The sequence below is a fragment of the Oreochromis aureus genome, linkage group 20, assembly GCF_013358895.1.
Source record: "Oreochromis aureus strain Israel breed Guangdong linkage group 20, ZZ_aureus, whole genome shotgun sequence".
NCBI lineage: Eukaryota > Metazoa > Chordata > Actinopteri > Cichliformes > Cichlidae > Oreochromis > Oreochromis aureus.
The window spans coordinates 3645286-3667472 of record NC_052961.1 but is presented as its reverse complement, the minus strand read 5'-3'; the positions used below and the strand labels follow the sequence as shown (position 1 = coordinate 3667472).

Here is a 22187-nt window from a genome sequence, read left to right as displayed (position 1 = left end):
CGCAAAAATAGATTCGCGCACACGCATGCACGTGCGCTCACATATACAAACACATGAACACATTGCACCGAAACAGTCTGAATGCAGCATATTCAAAAATTTAATAAAGGAAAGTGAAATTAAATGACTTTCCTTATCGAATTCAACATGCTCAGTCGATTTTAACATCACATAAAAAATTAATTAAAAAAAATTGACATTAAATTGTTAGTTGAATACTCCTCTGGGTTACCTTCTCTACATGGGTGCCAACTTTTATCACAAAATTCTGCAAGATTCCAGAGAAGTTAAAGGACATTTCTACTCAAATTCAACAAGGTCATTATAATAAATGAACTTTTACAAAAATAATCATCTTTGATAGCTGACATGAAATTCTCCACACATTCCTCTCCTCTGCAACTCACACTACATGTATGCAAAGTTTCAGCAGTAAGCACTGCAATATTCCTTAAAAAAATAAACGGCAATTGTATTTCCTTATATTTGCTTGTATTGCTCATATTTCATTATACCATTCTGATCAAAATTCTCCAAATACATTCTCTTTTACAATATTCACTTCTTTTATTAAAAATCAATTATTTTGGTCATTCCTTGTGAAGTTGTCAGACTCAAATGTCAAGGAAGGTGGTAGGGAAGCAGACTACACGGACATTTCAGGTTTCCAGAGGTGAGCAATTTATTTACAGTGAACTTAATTTAATGTGTAACTTAACAAACCTTCCCCCCCCCAGATCAACTCAATTAACAAAACGCAACAACCCATGGCTCTGGTAACACAGCTCACCTCTCCTCTCTTGTCTGAATCTAGTACCGACTGGCTTTAAATAGGGCCATGAATTTCCCTTCAATTAGCCCAGCCAGTACCACTCACTCAAAATGAGGGATCTAAAACTCTACACAGATAATGAAAAAGACACAAAAACTCTTCACACTTCTAATATTCACATTTACACAACTAAATGGCAGTATTAACGAAAGGAAAAAGATTCAACAAATCCCTTTAAACCTTAACACAAACAAAAGGAAGCATATCTATGGAAAAAGAAACCCCTCCACTTGGTTTGACCTGCTGATGTCATATGTGACATCATCAGGACTTTCAAATGAGGAAATGCTAGGCGGGCGTTTCCCCACACCTGACCCTCATGAAGACTGAAAAGACAGAACAAAGTAAGTATGAACAAATGACTTAATCTGTAACATAATAAATTATAAAGAAACATGTAATTGAGTATTTGCCTTAATTTGCAGAATGTTTGATTTGCCGGCAACAGAACGCTTACACAAGCAAACCCGGGATAGTGAGTGCAGCAATGTTACTTGACAAATAGCAAATCATAGCGAATAAATAGAAACAGAATAATGTGTATAATGTGCAAAAAAAGGTCAACACATATGGGACAAATGGAGAGCATTGCAACTGCTCATCCACTTTGTCACATTCCTAGTTACCCAAGTTTACAAATGTCATATGCTTAGTTTTTACTCAAAGTCTATATACTATATAATGTAAGTTCATGTTTATGATACAGTCTACTGTACTGAAAAGGTTGATGTGAACTCAAGAACAGTTTTAATGCTGGAGTTTCATCCAAATACGAGAAACACTCAGTGCATCATGGGAATCCCCCAACAGTATACGCCTATTGCAGCATAAGGGGGGATTCAGGGTGACCTGATCCAGCATATGCTTTAGGAAAAAGGAAAGTTTGAAGCCTAATCTTGAAAGTAGAGATAGTGTCTGTCTCCTGAATCCAAACTGGAAGCTGGTTCCACAGAAGAGGGGCCTGAAAGCTGAAGGCTCTGCCTCTCATTCTACTTTTAAATACTCTAGGAACAACAAGTAAGCCTGCAGTGTGAGAGCGAAGTGTGACTTTTGGTGTGACATGGTCCTATGAGGTCATTAAGATAAGATGGGGCCTGATTATTTAAGACCTTGTATGTGAGGAGCAGGATTTTGAATTCAATCCTGGATTTAACAGGAAGCCAATGAAGGGAAGCCAAAACAGGAGAAATCTGCTCTCTCTTTCTAGTCCCTGTCAGGACTCTTGCTGCAGCATTTTGGATCAGCTGAAGGCTTTTCAGCGAGTTTTTAGGACATCCTGATAATAATGAATTACAGTCGTCCAGCCTGGAAGTAATAAATGCATGAACTAGTTTTTCAGCGTCACTCTGAGACAGGATATTTCTAATTTTTAGAGATGTTGCACAAATGGAAGAAAGCAGTCTTACATATTTGTTTAATATGTGCATTGAAGGACATGTCCTGGTCAAAAATAACTCCAAGGCTCCCCACAGTGTTACTGGAGGCCAAGGTAATGCCATCCAGAGTAAGAATCTGGTTAGATACCAATATTTCTGTAGGGTGGGGTGGCTGTAGCTCAGGTGGCAGAGCAGGTCAGCTACTAATCACAAGGTCGGTGGTTCGATCCCAGGCTGCATCCTGGCTGCATGCCAAATATCCTTGGGCAAGATACTAACCCCATGTTTGCCTACTGGTGGTGGTCAGAGGGCCCGGTGGCGCCTGTGTCCGGCAGCCTCGCCTCTGTCAGTGCGCCCCAGGGCAGCTGTGGCTACTATGTAGCTTGCTATTGCCTGTGTGTGTGAATGACTGAATGTAGTGTAAAGTGCTTTGGGGTCCTATGGACTAGAAAAGCGCTATACAAATGCAGACCATTTACCATTTCTAGAAATTTTTTGGACCAAGTACAATAACCTCAGTTTTATCTTTAGAAATAGGAAAATTAAAGGTGATCCAGGTCTTTATGTCTTTAAGACATTCCTGCAGTTTAACTAATTGGTGTGTGTTACCTGGCTTCATGGATAGATAAATTTGGGTGTCATCTGCATAGCAGTGAAAATGTATGCTATGCCTTCTGATGATACTGCGTAGAAGCATGTATAATGTAAACAGAATTGGTCCTAGCACTGAACCCTGTGGAACTCCATAATTAACCTCAGCGTGTGACGAAGACTCCCCATTTACTTGAACAAATTGGAGTCTATTAGATAGATATAATACAAACCACTGCAGTGTAGTGCCTGTAATACCTGTAAATATAACTTCCAGGTTCACCAATGAGCAATGAGACAAATAATAATCTCATAGAACACCATTTTGAAACATGCCCTTGTGTGATGTTGCGTTCACGGCCCTACAGGTTGCCTGAACATAAAAGGCAAATTGTTCAGAGGGAATTAGTTGAAATGCTGAAGCTGTGAGTAATAAAAGAGTGACACGGTGCGTGGCGTAGGCCCATAATTCTTGTGGTGAAGAAAGACGGGTCTATAATGTTCTGTGTCGACTATCGCAAGGTGAATGAAGTGTCACAGTTTGATGCTTATCCCATGCCCTGGGTTGACAAACTTCTGGAACAGTTAGGCACTGCTCTGTTTCTTCTTCAGTTCTGAAGAAGCTTCTCGGATGAGAGGTGAAACGTCTTCAGTGACGATGACCTGGATGACTGAGAACCTTCACAGACATGGTAGCACATATATTAAACATGAAACCAGATTTCGTGTTCAGTGAATGACTCTCAAGTTTTGTTTAAAAATATTCATTCCCACTGTATTTCTCCCACACTGCTGCTTTACACAGTTTCGTTTAATTAATAAAATGTTCAACTAAATAAGCGACTGGTTTTCACTGCTTGCTTGCTTCCAAAAAAAAGCAATCGCATGCATTGTGAGATTGCTATTACTGTTGAGGATAATAGAATTTAGACTTTAACACACACACACACACACACACACACACACACACACACACACACACACACACACACACACACACACACACACACACACACACACACACACACACACACACAATATGAGAGAAAACTGTTTCTCTGAATATTGACCATCATCACTGAGCATACTTGTTTATTTCTCTAACATCACAGCAATGATTATGCTAATCTAGATTATAGTTGAGTTGAGTTGAGTTTGAGTGATTATTTTATTATTAATGTCAAAGCTGAAAGAGGCTACAGAGAATTTGAAGCATGAAAAGAACATTTCTTAAAATTTGTCATGATAAACAGCAAAGATAAGATACTTTATACTGTCTGATAAACTCAATTTACAAAAAATATATTTTCGTGATTATGGCAATAACAGATGTGCGTCTACATCCTTCCTTTGTTTCTCTTGTTGCATCACATATTTTTTTTTTTTTTTCAGTCCGACTCATCAAATAGTGGTTTGCTGTCTGTTGAGTAAAAAGAAGATTACATGAGTAAGACTTACAGCTGCTCCACACACTTTATATATAAAGGGGAATTCTTCAGTTACATATTCAATTTTCAGAACATTTTACAAATAAAATGTGTGATTAATTTATACAGTAGGATATTGTGGACTGTTAAGCAAATTATTATACAAATTTATAATAAAATGTTTACATTTAAAGCCAAACATTACTGAATGCTACATTAAAACCCTTTTTGTGAAGTAATGTTACAGTAATTCAGACAGAATGATACATGAGATATTTCAACAATAGGCTTCTTCTTTGCCCACTGCTGATTTATGGATTGTTCTGCTTAATTCACAGGTGCTGGCTCAGTTCAGACTGTAACTGTCTGCTCTCTGTGTGAGCTCTTTATGCTCACTTTGTCTGTGAAGTGAAAATAATCTGGGCCAAAGTGAACGCTTGAGCCAGTTTGGGGGAAAACAGATACAGCAGAGACCTCCAGTGGTAGATGTATAGATCACATCTTCACATCAATGAGATTTCAGCATTATCATTTCTCATCATATTTGTATTTATTTAAGTTAGATGAACTTAAAATTGTTGGTAGGTGAGATGAAGTGTGTGAGTGTATTTACCTTCTGTCACTGACTGAAGTTCAATATTTTGTCCCTGCAAAACATTTTTAGACCTTCATCAAAAAAGTTAACTTTCACATAGAAAAAGGAAGTGACAGGATTTCTCTCTGTGTTACTGCTTATTTAACACAATTTCTTCTCTGATGTGGTGGAATGATGGTGACTCAGAAGAAGCTAATAACTCAGACAGACAGCAGTAACATTCTGCATGTAAATAACACAAAGCTCTTTACCTCGTGATGTGCTGATCTCGTCCCTTGTTGAGCAGGTTCCCCTGTTTTTGTGCTCTCCTCGCTGATGTCCTCGTTTCTTGCTGCCATCTTTTGTTGTTTTGCTTTATTGATCATTTCCTGAGCAACATTAAAACAGCCGTCCCAGTCGTTCTTTTTTATTTTGGTCATTATTTCTTTAGTTAAATTCTCTTTTGCTGCTTTCCTCAAAAGCACATCCAGAGCTTTTTTCTCTTCTTCCAAAATTAATCTGTAATATAATGTTTTCCTGCTGCAACAGCTGAACTTTTTTTCACAGCATTTTCTCCATCCACATCCGCATGACGTTAAAAAAGCTGCAACAATTACAGCCAGGAGCAAAGAGTAACCAATAATCTGAAAAAAAGAAGCAGCAAATATGGTAATATGTATCCAGTACATACACAGTAATGTTGTAGTATTGATGTGCATTTACTGTAAAGATCATAGTAATTTAAAGGGTTAGTGCAATCGGACCTACTGTGCAAGAACCAAAAAACTCACCTGTGATGTGTTTTTTAGATCAGTGATTTCAGCAACTTCTTCAGATGTGAGGTTTTCTTCTGTTTTGCAGGGTAACATTTTCTTTACTTCATCAATCTTACAGCAAACATACCAGTCTCCATCAATGAACACAGCTACAACCCACAGCAGACCAATTAAAGAAGCTTTGATAGTGCGCTTGATTACAATGCATAAAAAGTAGCACCGTGTTTTGTTGTTCTTCTCCGAAATGTCTTGTCGATGAAGAGCATAATAAAAACACTAAAACAAATGGCAGAGCCATGTATTCATTGCATTGTTTTGTTTGGTCTTTGCAAGTGCATGGCATGTCCCTATGAAGCAAAACAATGTAAGTAAAAATCCCGATCACTGTGGCATAAGTGCCAAGTTCTTGACAACGAAAATGACTCAGGAGATCCATCTCGAGTGTTTCGGTGTCATCTGCTGAGATCTGCAGCCTCTGTCCTTTAAAATGATACCACACAGGAAAACACATATTTCCTGTTTTTTGTACAACAACTTCTGTTGAGGTGGTTATATTTTTTAAATTCAGCTTCTGTATCTCTCTCTATATATAAACACTGCTTTAAAAAAAAGTTCACACTTGAACAATTTTAACTTTGTTTAATTTTGTCTTTGAATCTGAATCCAGCACTCAAAGGTTCGATGATTTTCGTTTCCACTAACCTAATTTTGTTCTTAAGAAATTACACAACATATGTGCAGAAAGATTTTCAACTTGATTTCATTCTTCAGGATCCCGTGTGTGATTTAAGGTTTCCTGTATTGAGTGTGTGAGTCTGCGCACCAAATTTCAGTTCTTGTATCTTATTGGTGTTTTTGAATGTGGCTCATTAACATTTATAATGCATTTACCGCTGAGACAGATCCTGCTCATGTTAGCAAAAGTTATTTTAATATAAATATTAATTACAATTAAATGCTGAGTCATTTACATTTACTTTGCAAGCTTCACTGTAATTTGTCACATTACTGTCACAGAGTGGAGAGATGATTTATTATTAATTCTAAAGATTAAGTTTATTTCCTCTTTTTTTTAAAAAAAGTTATGGCTTTACAGTAACACAGTGTGTTTGATCCAGTAAATGAAACAAGTTCCCTTCTACTCTTCACTACATGTCAGAGGTAGTAATAACTGAAACATTTTATTTATTGATTTGTTTGAGCCATTTTAAAACTGATTGCACAAGACAGATATATAAACAGGAAGCAACAATCGCAGGAAAAAAATGTATCTACAGATAAGAACTTGTTGCCTCACAAACCTCCAGATAAGGAACAGTTACCATTTGTGTCAGGAAATGAAAATCGAATGTAGAAATTATTGCAATCAAAATGGTTGCGATAATGGGTGTGACAGCATATAACTCTCCTTACTATATTGGAATTCACCATATTGCGTTTGTGGCCATTTGCTCAGGTATTTGACTACACAAAGAAAAGTATTATGAGTATACAGCCTATACCAATGTGCTTCCATGCAGTCCTCCATGAAACAAATGGCAAGTGAAAAGTGGTGAGTGAGTCCCTATAGCAGCGTAACTGAGGGCTGGTTCAGGATCACCTGATCCAGTCCTAACTATAAACTTTTAAAAAGGAAAGTATGAACCTCAATCTTAAAAGGGCATCTGTCTGTCACCTCTCTGGGGACATCTCAGGCCCTCAAGGTATGGAGGCCTATCTCCCCCCACCACTCCCCCTGCCAGTGGCAGATGCCCTCAGACATCGGTGCATTGGTGGTTCTTGGTGTCCGGGGATGGGCGTCCAGGTACGCACCGGCTCACTCCTGGTGGCTGCTTGTTGGGGCCTGGAGCCTGGGCTCGCTCAGGCCCCTTCGGTGGTGGGGTGCCTCGGCCTCTTGGCCTGGGGCTCGGTCACTCAGGCACAGCTGGCTGCCGGGCGGAGCTCACAGGCACGCCACTGCAACCCTCCTTGGCTTCTGCTCCGCGGCTGCTGAGTGTCCCCTCATCTGGGACTCTCCTCAGCTCTTTCCGGGATAGTGGCGGTTGCCCCTCTGTTGGTCTTCCTTGGTCTCTTGTGCTCCGGGGTCTCTGGATGTCTGGAGCCTGGATCTCCTCCATACCTGCTTCATGCCCTGGAGGACGGGGCTGTGGCCCCCCACACCCTCTAGCAGATCATTACATGAAGGAACCTTTTAAATACAAGTGCGCTCATGCTCACAGGTGTACAAACAGGTGCTCACACACACAAACTACACCCTTTTTGGCTCCTACCTCAAAGCACACTGTGTGCTGTCAATCTTACGTGCTGCACAATAATGTTTAATATTTAGTATTTAGTGTTATATTCACATAGATTATTGTGATGATATTGTTTATTATATTGCTCTCTTTTTTTGCTTGTTTTCTCTTTTTTCTTTCTGAACAGGTGATCCAGGTGATTGATATAAGTATTTTTGTCTGTTTGTTTTGTTTGTTTTGTTTTTGCCCTTTATCACCGTTCCTCTTCCCCTGACTTTCTTTCCCTACCTGTCTTTCTTTCTCCCTTTTCTTTCCCCAGTCATGTCTGTCCCGTGTAGCAAGGCGAAAATAAAATAAAATAAACAATAAAAGGTGAATCAAATGGACCAATACGACAAGGCCGGGATGGTCCATTTGGTAAAGTAAATCTGTTGGGCATCTTTCTTTGCCTTTAGACAATAATTCTGATGGCAAAAGAACCAAACGGGACAAAAAAAAAAGAAAAAAAAAAAAGGGCGCCTGTCTCCTGAATCCAAACTGGAAGCTGGTTCCACAGAAGAGGGGCCTGAAAGCTGAAGGCTCTTCCTCCCATTCTACTTTTAATTACTCTAGGAACAACAAGTAGGTCTGCAGTCTGGGAGAGGAGTGTTTCACCCATAAAGACAACAGACAAGAACTCTAATCAGCATCCAAGGAGAAAAGAGTTCAGATATGATGGGGCCCAATCATTCAGAACTTATGTAAGGAGAAAGGTTTTAAATGCAATTCTGGATTAATCAAGGCGCAAATGAAGCAAAGCTAATATGGGATGAATATGATGTTTCTTTGTATTCCATGTTAGCACTCTCACTACAGCATTTCAAATCAACTGATCCAGGCTTTTCAGGTAGCGTTTACATAAAAAGAACCAGCTTGATAATAAGAAATTACAATAGTACAGCAAAAGTAGTACACTAGTAGAGCCCCAAATATTTTTTTCCTCTAATCTGCATCCTCAATCTTCATACAGATACTGATACTTAACATATTGTGCAACATGCTTCATAATCTGAAAGTGGTTGCACAATATTTTCAAAACAGTACATTAAATGTGTTTCATAAAGTGGCAAAACAAATATTTAACCTCTTTAACTCTAAGTACATGTTAGAATTCTTCTATAATAGTGCAAAATCTTTATCAAAATATAACATACCCAGACTCATTATCATTCATGATAAGTAATTATTAATTAATTCACTTTAAAGATGGAGTTGATTGCTTAATTATTCATATACTGTATGTATCTACATAATAAAAGAAAGTATTCAAATACAAAGGTATGGAATACAATATCATCACCCAAAAATGTGGAGTAGAAGTAGAAAGCACTATACCACAGACATGTTTAAAGAACAGCTATCAATCCATGTGTTTTGTCAAAGGGCCTGAGGGCCAGTACGTGTGAGTGGACCCAAAAGCAGAGACAATCGAGACAGCGATATGTTTTAACAAGCTGTACTGAGTGCACAGGGATTGGAGATAGCAGAACATACTCTGTGCCAGGAAATCACCGAAATGGAGGGAGAGTGAGATTAGATGTGAAGTGGGAAGGGGCTATACTGGGGAAAGGTGAATACTGAATCTGTGGCCTGGGAGGGTAGCCCGGTGAGCATCAAGTGGTAAGAGATCGAGTGAGGTTCCAACCTTTTCTTTCCAGAACTTGTCCAGAAACTTGAGCTGCAGGTGAGTGAGGTGGTGTCATGGCAGAGAAACACGAGGTAGCTGACAACTGGCAGAGAAATGATTGCAGTGCGGGTCTTTATATACAGCCTCTTAGACTGCCGTTGATGGATGCCAGGTGAGTAACAACAGGTGGGGAACCAAGGCTCCGCCCAGAAGCAGGACACAGGTAAACACAAGCAGGCAGTGGAAAAACACCAGGCACTCACCCACTTCGTGACATTCTTTATACTGTGACAACCCACTCCAATTGACTTCTTTTCGGCCTGTTTGTGTAGCAGATGGTATTTGCAGGCATTTGAAGGCTGGTGTGGTTTGTTTTCCAGTCAGTGACACTGGGCCCAGTATGCAGTGCTCTATAAAACCCCTCAGATCTCAGCTGTGGCGTAGCTCTCCTCCCTGAGACACCCTTTTGGATTTTGGTTTGGGTTCGTGATACAAACAACAACACTATCTAATATTTAGCAGGTATCTGTCCTTTCTGTGAAACAACCACAGTCTGTGGATTCACTTTGCTAACCTAGCTAACTTAGCATTCCACCCTCCCATCCAAAACTGTCTCTTCTGCCGTCGGTCATCTTGTTAAGCAGAAGTATTGTAAATAATGCTGTGAAAATATATTGAAAAAGAAACAGTTCAGATTTTGCTCATTTATTACAGGTACATATGTGTCCTACTGCTTGCCTGATTTTTATGTCAATACCTGATTTTTTTTGGACCTAGTAAGTTCACATTTACCTTTTGGATGTTTCGCCATTCAGTTTATTAGAAATCTCTTGATGTGCACAAAGTATCACAAGAGCCATCGCCATCACTTTCATTTTGTTTTCATTTATTTTTTTAGAGAACACAAGCTGTAACTACTCAGGATGAAGCATCATTTTTCAAAATTTTATTTTTTTTAGGGACCTTGAACAATATATATATTTTTAATTTGCACAGTGAGATTTTTCCATCTGCATCCGTTTTTTATTCATTTATTTTTTGTTTGTTGTGCAATTTGTAGGTTATTTTTAATGTTTTTTCCTTAATCCGTTTTCTTTTTGTACAAATTTGTAGGTTTTTTGATTTAGCATTTTGTGATATCAAATGGAAAAAAAAATATTGTGGCAAAAATAAAATGTTTAGGAAAATTCTTATTCATGGCATTTAAACCTACAATACAATCAAATGTGTTAAGAAAAAGTGAAAGGTTATCAGTGCACTTTAGAAGCTGCTGTAAGTGAGGAAGGAGGAACTTGGGGAACCTGCTTTCAGACAGAGGCCACTCGAGGTCGCTGCTGCATCACAATCCTTTCACATACGGTAATTTTACTTTGTTCTGTTTTCATGTTATCTCATGATTTTATAAATACAACTCTTTGGTCAGCAGCTGATGCTTTTTAATGTGTTATTTAAATAACTTTCCCGATGCTTTTCCTTTACTTCACATTTTAATAATGACATGAAATTACCCTCACAAAAATGCCCAGGAGCTGACTGAAGTGGATACTGACTGCTCTTCAGTAAAATCATATACACTCAAATCACACACACACACACACACACACACACACACACACACACACACACACACACACACACACACACACACACACAGACAAAACAAACAAACTTAATTATTGGCCATTCAGACTAAAAATTGTTATTTTCTTCTAAAATTCTATATTTAAATTAATTATTTCATTGACCGTTCATATAAATAACCAACAAACTTTTAGTCAAGCTGAAAAAAAAATGACAGATTTTCTTTGTGTTGTTGTGCACTGTGCACACACAGGAACACTTGTGGTTTATGTTCAAGGTTCTTAAGCCAAATGTTTCCTCCTGCACATATTTATTCAAATTCATGCATCATGTCCTGTCATCTTATCTTTGCACCGTCTTGACCTTTTCCTCTCCCTGGGTCAGGGTGGATATCTTTGGTATTCGTTTATCTTCTTTACTTCTTTCTACCTTATGACTCTAAGTAGTCATTTTCTAACATCAAGAGATCTATAATGAAATCTTCTCTGCCACTCTGAAGAAAAAAAAATAACTTTAAATAGGCCCAAACTCAGTGCTGAAAATGTTGGGAAGCTGTAGAAAATGCAAATAAAAACAGAATTACAACTCTCACAAAATCATATTTTACTCAGAGCAAAACATAGAATCAGACGTTTAAACTGAAATATTTTATTATTTAATGAAAAATATAAGATCAATTTGAATTTGTAGATACATCTCAAAAGCTGCGATGGTGGTAACCCACCACTTCACAAAAAAGGGCTCCTATAAACAAATAGCTGGATGGGTCACTCCCCTGACCATGTCAAGGGGGCAATCCCTCAGGGGGGAAACTGAAAAACAACACAACAAAAAATAAAATAAAATATTCCTCATTAGATTATAACAACTAAAAAAAATTTATTTACCTAAATTAGATGGCCTATATCAAATATATTGGATCCTAACAATAACACTTCTGATTGGTGCCAACATAATAAAAAGTGTAGGCCAAGTTATAAAAATAAAAGTCAATTCACCAAGTCTTGAAAAATAAAATTGAAAAACAGAATAAAAAAAATTAAAATGAAGAATAAAGTAAAACATCCATCCAGATCTTTACAACCAACAACATAAAATTTATCCTAATTGGATAGCCTAATTCAAATAAATTTGCAAAATAAAGTAAGAGTAAAATAAGACGTCTCCATACAATATAGCCAGTATTTACAAAGCTAAACAGAGTTGGCATAGGAAAAAAACAAAAAAAAAAACAAAAAAAAAGAATTCACTGTGTCTTTTCCTACAATTCTCAAATTAATTTGTAGAACACAACAGATTTAGAACAGAACATTTTAACTTTTTTCTTCTTTTTTTTGTCTTGTTTTAAATGTGTTTGTTTTGCAAGGAACTGAACTCTCAGTCTCCTTTCTCCTCAATCCACCCTACAACAACAGTCTCCTGCTTCCCTTTCCAAAAACTCTTAATATCCAGCCTTATGTGATTATAAATGGATATGGATGAATCTGTAAGACCTTTTATCCGACCTCTCTCTCTCTAGACCTCACGTCGCCTGTCAAGGTGTATAACTTGTCTGTGGTCACTTGCGTTGTTTCTGGAGCTGCGTCACTTGATGTTCTTTTAGGCAGATTCGTCAAATAATGGCATGGTGTCTTTGTTTTCTACAGGGTGGAAAATATTTTTGTCAGAAAACATAGAACTGTGTCTGTACAGAGTAAAATTATTACATTTAAACTGGAGTGAAAACTACAATGAAGTATTGAACTGAATAAAAATAAACGAGACTTGAAAATTGAAAATCCAAGAAATGAACATAAAACAAAGATATACCGGAAATGGTTTGACTGTTTAACTTAAGCCTGAGGAGCCATTTACTGGGCTGTCTACAGGACAGTGGGTGTTTTGTGATCTTCTAAAGTTGTACTTTGAACTGTGTACTTCTGGACCCTGTTCCAGGAAGCATGCTGAGCTAAGTACATGGATGACTAGAAAACGAAAAGATTCATCAGAGGAGCTCTGATATCATGATTCACCATGGCAACATGTTAAAAAAAAAAAAAACAGAGCCTCCATTTTAATAGACTGAGGAATGTGAACATGTGACACTGTGTGTCATTTAGAGCAGTGGCGGAGCGGGGGGTGGGGTGGCTTACTGGGCTTAAGCCCGGGTTGTTTTTTCAGAAGCCCGGGGTCTTTTGGAGTGTAATTTTTTCATAGTTAGATGCCTGGCTGACAACTGTATAAAACAAAAACTACACACAATATCCGAAGCACATAGTGCACACTGTGGGAATTTACAACTGTGCGTAAATCCCCCCTAATATTGGTATGATCCAACGTCAGACTGAGCGAGGGGGCGGGGGGGAGCTGCTGCCTCGAGTGCGCTGTTGGAGAAGCGCAGACAGAGGAGAGCTGAAGTCTGACCAGGTACCAAAGCAAATCATTCGTACTGTACAAATTATGTAAATATGACGGTGTATCACGAAAGATTGATATCAAACTGATCACTTGACCCATATTACGTTACTTGCTCTTCAAGTGAATCAACAAATGGCGAAATGAAAAGCCGAACAACAACAACGCCGTTTCTTTAGAGAGTCTTAGCTTACATGTGTGTTTATTTCATATTTTCAGTTGTTACCCTGCACGGCTAAATAAATCGGTTTCAGTAACGTACTGATATACAAGAATGGACATAAGGAGCTTCTTTCAAAGACAAAACTCTGGTAGATGTTATTTTATATATTATGCTTTGTATGTTGTTCAATATATTTCTATGCAAAACAAGAGGAATTTCAATACACAGCAGTATATTCACAGTTTTATCCAGATATTTACATAAACTTTATGGAAAACACAAGAACATTTTTTGACTGTACAACATCAATTTAGAGTAAACTTGTTTTGTTTTGGATAAATAAATATTGAAATATCTTTTGAATGAGTTAAATGTCAGAATAAAGAGAGAGAGAGCTGTCTATCACTTTCATCATATTTAGGAGTACATATACATTAAGTTTATTGTTAATTATAAGAAAACTCCAGACGATTCCATTCTGAGCTGAAGAAGCTTCTGATAGGTTCGTAGAGTCCATGTGAGTAAATTGGTGGCACACCTGTGGATGCATATAAGGCAAAACACAGAGCCTGTGTTTTGCCTTATATGCCTGTCAACCAAAACACCAGGAAAAGAATTGTGGAGCTCCATAAATGTGGCTCAATTTTGGATACAATTTTGTGCCATTTACAATAAAGAAATACAGATAGTTTCTCTCTTTACTCTTAACGTTAACAAATATGTTTTTTATATTTATCAACCTAAAAAAATTTAAACATTTAGTCTGATTTGATGTTACAATTAAAAAAGTGTTTGTGTTTTTAGCTGAAGAGTATAAATATCTGGTTTCAACTGTATATTTGATGATTGTCAGCACAGAGAGGGAGAGAGAGGAACAGAGAGGGAACAAGAGCAGGTGAGACACATGTTAGGCAAATGGTTGTTTACCAAAAGTATCACCGTATCATAGGTACTCATGTATCTCGTACCTAGTGTTTCTTTTTTGGTTTGTTATTTTTCAAATTCTATATTTATTAAGTTATGCAGGCTTGTTTGCACAACAAGGCTAAATAATTATATAGCCTTTTCTAAATAGTGTACTTTGGTAGAATTAAAAAATAAGTGTAGTGCAGGTCTATGATGATTTTTAGTGCTACAATCATCTAGTTCTGATTCTGGTTCTGTCTTGGTTATGTCCTAAGTAGTCCTGTTTGTGAACTGTTGTAGTCCTGTTTTAATTCTGGATCAGTTCTGGGTCTGGTTGAATTTAGGTTTAGTCCTCATGTCTTGATACAGCCCCGACTTTGTTCTGCCTTGCTGCTTAATTTAAAAAAAACTAGTTTAAGGTGTCCTGCAGATGTGATATATATTTTTTCCTATATGAAGTCATTCTTTTTTGAACAAAACTGAAAACAGAGGCAATTGATCTTTCAGTCATTTCATTTAGGATGAATCATTAATTTATTATAACGTCAGAGAGGCTATTAATGCATTCTAAATTGATCTGTAGATTAGTAGTGATGTAGTGATGGGAATTCCGGCTCTTTTTAGAGAACCGGCTCTTTCGGCTTCCATCCGGCTCTTCAGGTTGTTTTGTTGCTTTAATTAATTTATTATCAACAACAATATAAAATTATGCACAAAATGAATTACTAATGTAAAAAAATGTTTTTTATTTATATATATTTATTATATAAATATGCTTTTATTTATTCACTCCACATAAAATTTAAAAAATAAATTATAAAATACAAAAACCAACTATGTACAACTCTACTTTTAACTATTTAAATTTTCAGCTTTTTTCCTTTTAAGCAAATTTAAAGTGAAACAACACAATACACTGCAAACCACAACACAATAAAATATAAATTAATATGTAAAACAAAAAGGAGATGCACGTTCTCTGATGGGACAGTTCTCAGGTGCCTGTGCAGGTTGTTTGTGGAGCCGGCTCTATATGATATCCTTTTCTCGCAGACTCTACACTCTGCTTGTCAATAAAATTGAAATGATTCCAGATTTAACTTCTTTTCTTGGTGTCACTCATCTCCATTACTATACCTTTCTAGTGTGATGATGTTTTCTCTTGTTGTTGCCTCTGGCTCTCTTTCTCCCTTTCCTTCCTGCGCTACTGTAAGTGTAATTAGCGCCCCTCCCCCTTCTGCTCGGCAAACATAAGGCTCACGTGCAGCGTGAAGCGAAAAAAAGTGAGAGAGAGAGTGAGAGAAGAAAAAAAAAAAGAAACACGGCTCTCAATAAGGAGCCGGCTCCCGTCGTCCACGTCAATGATCCGGCTGTAAGAGCCGTTTCATTGGCGACTGACACATCACTATTGTAGACACTCATTATGAGGGAATTCTTTGCCTGGGTCCAAGCTGTCCTGAATCCTGTAAGTATGAAGAGTAAGGAAGGGTAAAACAGAGACTGCTGCGGTGATAAACAGTAAATGTTTTCACTGCAGAGAAACTGCCTCACAGTCTGACGGCTGCATTACTGTCCACAGAGTCACAGAGTTAAAAAGATGGAGACCATAGATTTTATTTTATAAATTTTATTCTGATTCCAACAGACTTTTCATAACATCAGTCGTCATAAGTAAAACAAAAGGGGAAATAAGAGGACTGGGAGGTGCTGAAAATTAACTTTAGCTTTGATAACTTTATAAATGAGGAAATAAAACTGCTGTTCTGGTGCAGCAGGAGAGCAGGAGACAAACAACGTGTGAATATTTTATACAGTAACACATTGTGGCCAATCTCTAAAGTGATTAAAATTAACTCCAACCCTCAACAGTGCAATATAAAAAATCTCATTATGAGCTATGAGATATAAGATATTTCAACCCTGTGAAAGAAATTATTATTGTTGTTATTACAATTATCTTTATTACTTTAATTGAGTAAACTAAGTAACTGTAACTGTCCTCTGTCACTGTCTGCTGTTTTCTGAGTGACTTAGTTTTTAAAGTAAATGTCTAAACTGAGTTACAGCTGCTGATGAAATTTAGACAGTCTGTCGTGTCTTTATGCTCGCTTTGTAGATGCAAAAGAGGCTTTGCATGGAGCTGGGCCAATGCAAGCCCTCAATGTGAGACTGTCTCATTGAAAACAAGAAAACTCAGAGACCTCTAGTGGTAACTATGTCCTAGCATGTTTGGTGCCTTGGGCAATCACTAATTAATGTTATCTTGTTGTATCTCTGTTGTGGTCAGTGCTATCCTCTATGCTGTTGCATGCTGCGGCAGCAGGTTGAGGGTCACAGATGCCAACAGACTAAATAAACTGATCCACAAGGCCAGTAATGCTGTGGGGATGGAGCTGGACTCAGTTAGGTTGGCGTCTGAGAGGCAGATGTTGTCTAAGATAAGGATAATCATGGATAATACCTCCCTCCCACTCCATGACATGCTGGCTAGTCACAGGAGCACGTTCAGTGAGAGACAGATTACCAAAAAGCACCACTGACTGACACAGGAAATGATTCCTGCCTGTGGCCATCTCCCTGTACAACTCCTCCATCTAACACACTGTAAACACTACAATAGTTACACCCCTTTTACACACACTCTCTTCTAGTCTGTAATATTCTTTTCAATTTTCTTGATATTTATTTATAATCCCCTCTGTTAATCCTTGATATTTAGAACTGAGTGATCTATATATATTTTAGTGCTATTTCCTAAATGTGTAAAATCTGTAACATAATGTATTGTTTGGAGTTTAGTCTGTTACTGTTACTATTTTTACAATTTCTTCTTGGAGCAACTGTAACCCAAATAATTTCCTTAGGGATTAATAAAGTATTCTGATTCTGATTGTTTCAGGATGACCTGCCATTATCCAATGACACATCTGCTTACCTGTATCTTTTGCTCATTTCTCCTCATCTTCTTTTCTTTTTTCTAAACTGAGCACCTGATGGCTGTGAACTTTTATTGTCCATCTTTCATTGGTTTTAATTTTGCACTCCAGTATGAACACAAATCCCCCAACCCGAGGATCACCACAACATAACCTAACAGACCTACACCTTAGTTCACAGATTTGGTTTGTCTAGGGTTTATTTCTGGGATTTCGCACAACCCAGGATTCAAATCATGAATACATAATGGGCTTGGATTTACATCATTATGAATGAAATGTGCTCTATTTGGGAGCAGCCGGCCCCCCTCCCCTTTCGACGGGTTGAGTGAGACTTTAAATCATCAAACTGTAAATTATAAATTTTAAATTGTTACTGATCCCTTTACCCCGAGTCCTAAAGTGTATATTTATTTTCTTACTCTTCTTATATATAGTTTGTTTACTTGCACTGCTGTAACTGGAGCCTCGTCGTCTCGTCTCTCTATTACTGGACTGTATGTAGCGGAGATGACAAAGTTTAATTTGACTTCAGCAGCGAGCAGGCGCACCGAGGGCTCTCGCGCTCACTTTTCGCGTACAGAATTTCGAAAAAACATCGGTGCAAATTATAAGTCTGTATCATAATGTCTGGTGTTTTCGTTTTTGTTGGTTTTTTTTTTTTTATTTTATTTTGCGAGTTGGTTATTAGATGCTGCTCCAGCCAGCCAGAGAATCCCCCGCCGCCCCGCCCTCTCCTCCCTGTGCCGCAAGCAGCAGGCGCACCTCGCAAACGGAGGGCGCCCTTACTCCCAGCAAATGGGCGATAGAAAACCGATCGGTGCCTATGACATCCCCAATATGCGCTGGCTGATGTCGGGGCAGCGTGACGAGCAACTTTTTTTTTGTTGCTTCTCTGGGCCGCCCTGGGCAACCGCCCATGTCGCCCATATCAAAAACCGCTACTGACCACCATCATCACATCAGTGACAGTTTTTAGTATTATCACAGTAAAAGTGAAGTTAGCTGTTGTTAAGAGAGCTGTACGGTGAATTAAGGAGTGTTGGTGCGTTTACCTTGTGCCACAGCATCAAGTTCATAGTTTTGTGCCTGCAAAAGATTTTTATCAATTACTTAAAAAGTTTACTCTGATAGAAAAAAGAAAAAGACAGAATCTATATGCATTAATTATTCACTTTTCATTGCATTTCTTCACAGTGTTAGTAGTTAGAGGTAACATAGATCATATTTGCAACCGAGGGGAAACACAGAGTGCTCTAATGATGGTCTCAAGCCCAGATAAATCAGAGAGTTACATCAGGAAGAACATCCAGCATAGCAATCTGTGTCTTTTTGGTTTCATAGTTAACTAAACAACAACAACATATGTTAACGTTATTAATCATGAGTTGCATTCATATGATGGCGACCTGGATGACTGTGCAGTTCTGAATGCAACAAAAAATAGTTTCATTAATTTAGACTGACAGAGTCTGGCAGCTGTAACATCTGGTATGTAAATAACACAGCACTTTACCTGCTGATGTGCTGCTGCTTGATGATGCTGTCCCCCTCTGTTGGAGCTCCCCTCACTGATCCAGTTGATCTGCTGGTTGGTTGCTTCTGGTTTTTGATGTTTTGCTTTATTGATCATTTGTTGAGCAACATTAAAACAGCCGTCCCAGTCTTTCCTTTTTATGTTGCTCATAATTTCTTTAGTCAGAGTTTCATTTGCTTCTTTCCTCAAAAGCTCCTCCAGAACTTTTTTCTCTTCTTCCAAAATCAGTTTGTAGTAAAACGTTTTCTTGTTGCAACAACTGAATTTTTTTACAAACCATTTTCTCCATCCACTCCAAGTCATGAAGAAAGCGACAACAGTCATGCCCAGGAGCAGAGAGTAACCAGTAAGCTGAAAAGGAAGCAACAAACATACAAAACATACAACATTACATTACCAGCATTAATGTGTGTTTACCATAATTTCATTAGAAAAGTAGAATAAGAGCACATATATACAACAAGAAATCCTCACCTTGGACTTGATTTGCACTTCAGTTTTTTGAGCTTCTTCTTCAGTTGTGACGCCCCAGGTTTTGCAGAACAGCTTGCTCGTGTTTTCATCAGTGTTACAGCAACCATACCAATCTGTGAAAATCAACAATGCTACAATCCACAGCAGACTGATTAGAAACGCTCTGATTACGCGCTTGACTACAAGGCACAAAAACGTGGATGCATGTTTCGCGGTGCTCCGAAATGTCTGGTCCATCAGGAGCATCAGGAAAAACACTAAAAAAACAGGCACGACGATGATTTCATTGCATTCAAAAGTGCGCCCTTTGCAAGCGCACATCATACTCCGCAGAAAGAAAGCCATGCCGACCATCCCGATGACTGTCCCGGGAGTCCCGATTTTTTCAGTACGAACATATTGCAGGACTTTTTTAAACATCTTGAGCAGTTCGGTGCCTGCTGAGGCTGCAGCTTCTGTCCTGTAAAATTACGGCCACGGAAAAAGAAATATTTCCTGTTTTTCACACCAAGTATCACTTTGAAATTCTTTGAAATTCAGCTTAATATCAGGCCTATAGCAGCTGTGAAATGTGAAAAGATAAAGTCCTTCAGTCCAACTGACGATAAGAGCCCTCTTCTCCCACCCTCACATGAACGGTGCTCCCACTGGCAGCAGGACGCTAAGGCAACGTGACGTCATGAGAAGGCGTTTAAACAGCATTCAGTTCAAAATCATTTACTGTCGTGTCAACGAATGTCACGCTTTTCGTTTAGCATCTAAGGTGATTTAAACCACGTAAATTTTATACTGTGAAGAAATCACGTGTCACAGCGAACTTTTTATTAATAACGAAAAATCCCAGAAGACAGAAGTGTGACAGAGTTAACAGATGGCAGAGAGACATCTTATGATGCATGGTTTAGGGCAGGAGGCAGAGCTGGTGTTGACAGACATATTTTAACGTAATGTTTGCACTGACTTTAAGTACATATGCTAGAAAAACTTAATTCAATTGAAATGATTGGACATTTGGCTAAGAACAGCAGCAAGTCGATCTATAGGTGCTGTTTGGTTTGTCAGCGTTTTGTAACCCCAACACCACAGGAAGACAAATGTTTCCTGTCTTTCATACCAACTATCACCAGATGATCTCTAATTTCCTGCTTCTAATTAGGAAAGACTGAGGTTATTGTCCTAAAAATCTTTCAGGTCAACAGTTGCCTTCAGGCCCTTTATATTAAAAGATAAAGACCCTAAACTAATGGTGTAGGACAGAAACATGGTCTCTAACTAGATACTTACTTTGGCCTCCAGTAACACTATGATGATACTCGGAATAACTTATGACCAGGATGTGTTCTTCAGTGTGTCTATTAAAGAATTATATAAAAGTGCTTTCTTGCATTTACAGAAAAAGTAGTTTTTTTTTTTTAAACAAGATTAAAAAACATTTAATCTGTACAATAATGCTAAAATAAGACAGAATGAAACAGAATTTCAAGGGAGAGTGGAGTGGAGAGGGAGAACCTTCATCTTTAAGGCCTGTCTTTTAACACTTTTTTTTAAAGATTAGTTTTAAAACTTTACCTTTTGATAAAGCTTATAGTTAGCCCTGGATCAGGTAACCCTGAACCTTAGATATGCTCATAGGTCTAGGCTGGGGGGACCTACCCATGGTGCACTGAGCATTTCTTCTTCACTCACAACCCTTTTTTTTTCCCAAAAAGGATTATTTGAGCCAAGTGAAACAGTGAGATACAGGCCAAAAGCAGGTATCTCACATCAGATTTCTTTTCTCCCTTTGTCTCTCTTTTCTCTGACATGTTCATGTCAGATGAACAGAAAAATTGTCCTGTCTGAAAATGACTTAATTTTATTCCACATTATGAAAATTTATAACATTCTTATTTGTCCAATACTGTCATATGTGAGTATAGTCCCACCTAACAATGATAGTATGGTTCCCTACCCATAGTTTATCAGTACCTTTACCAAACAGTAGCATAAACCCTACAGTTATGTATTTACTCTATCCTTTATTAAAATATCTCCTAAACAGGTTTTATGAGTGCAAAACTACAAGACGTGATACCACTGGAGAGAAATCTGCAGGCCAGTGTTTTTCTTCATACTATGCCAATTTCTTTTTTGCATCTTTGGAATGCATCATCGAGTTCAGTGGTTCAGATTAAGAAAGGGGATGGAAAGTACATTTTCAAACACTCTTGGGACATTATGAATACTTTCTTATGTGATTTTAACTCACAAACATGCCTGTAGTTTTCAGTAGCTGCAGTTTCTCAGGGCCCAGTAAAATCCTTTGAGACCATCTGAATTTGCTAATTTTTCTACACAAACAACTTTTAAAGAAAGTCCTGCAAATTGTATAGAAAAGCAGAGAAGTGTAATTTTTTGTGTCATCTGTTTTTCAGGTTTACATTTTTAGGCTACATCTTTGCAAGTTTTATAGACTTACTGAGCTTTATAGATGCAAAAGATTTATAAAGGATTACAATAAAATTTTGTTTTTAAATGATGTTTTTTGGGTTTTTTTTGTTTTTTTGTTAAGGGGACAAAAGTTATCTAAAGCTTCCTGTCCCTGTGTGAACAAGTAATTCACCCCTAACCTAATAACTGCAATGGCAGCAAGAACTGCAGTGAGACTTTCATGGTGCTGTGGAGAATTTCCTTCCCACTCTCCTTTGCAGAAGTGTTTTATTTTAACCACATTGGAG

The 22187-nt window shown here is 38.0% G+C and overlaps 1 protein-coding gene across 2 annotated transcripts; it reads right to left on the bottom strand.

Moving 5' to 3' along the window:
- Positions 1-11669: 11669 nt before the first annotated feature.
- On the bottom strand, positions 11670-20109 carry LOC120435298. Of its 2 annotated transcripts, none has more exons than XM_039604615.1 (4): positions 19471-20105; positions 18976-19347; positions 18515-18548; positions 11670-12700 (listed from the first exon to the last, which is right to left on the bottom strand). In XM_039604615.1, the coding sequence occupies exons 1-4, from the start codon at positions 19888-19890 to the stop codon at positions 12660-12662; spliced, it is 867 nt and encodes a 288-aa protein (XP_039460549.1). In that variant the 5' UTR covers positions 19891-20105; the 3' UTR covers positions 11670-12659. The 2 variants fall into 2 exon arrangements, with proteins under 2 accessions (XP_039460549.1, XP_039460547.1); XM_039604613.1 differs by lacking the exon at positions 11670-12700 and adding an exon at positions 15408-15986 and having other exon boundaries at positions 19471-20109.
- Between the last annotated feature and the right edge of the window lie 2078 nt (positions 20110-22187).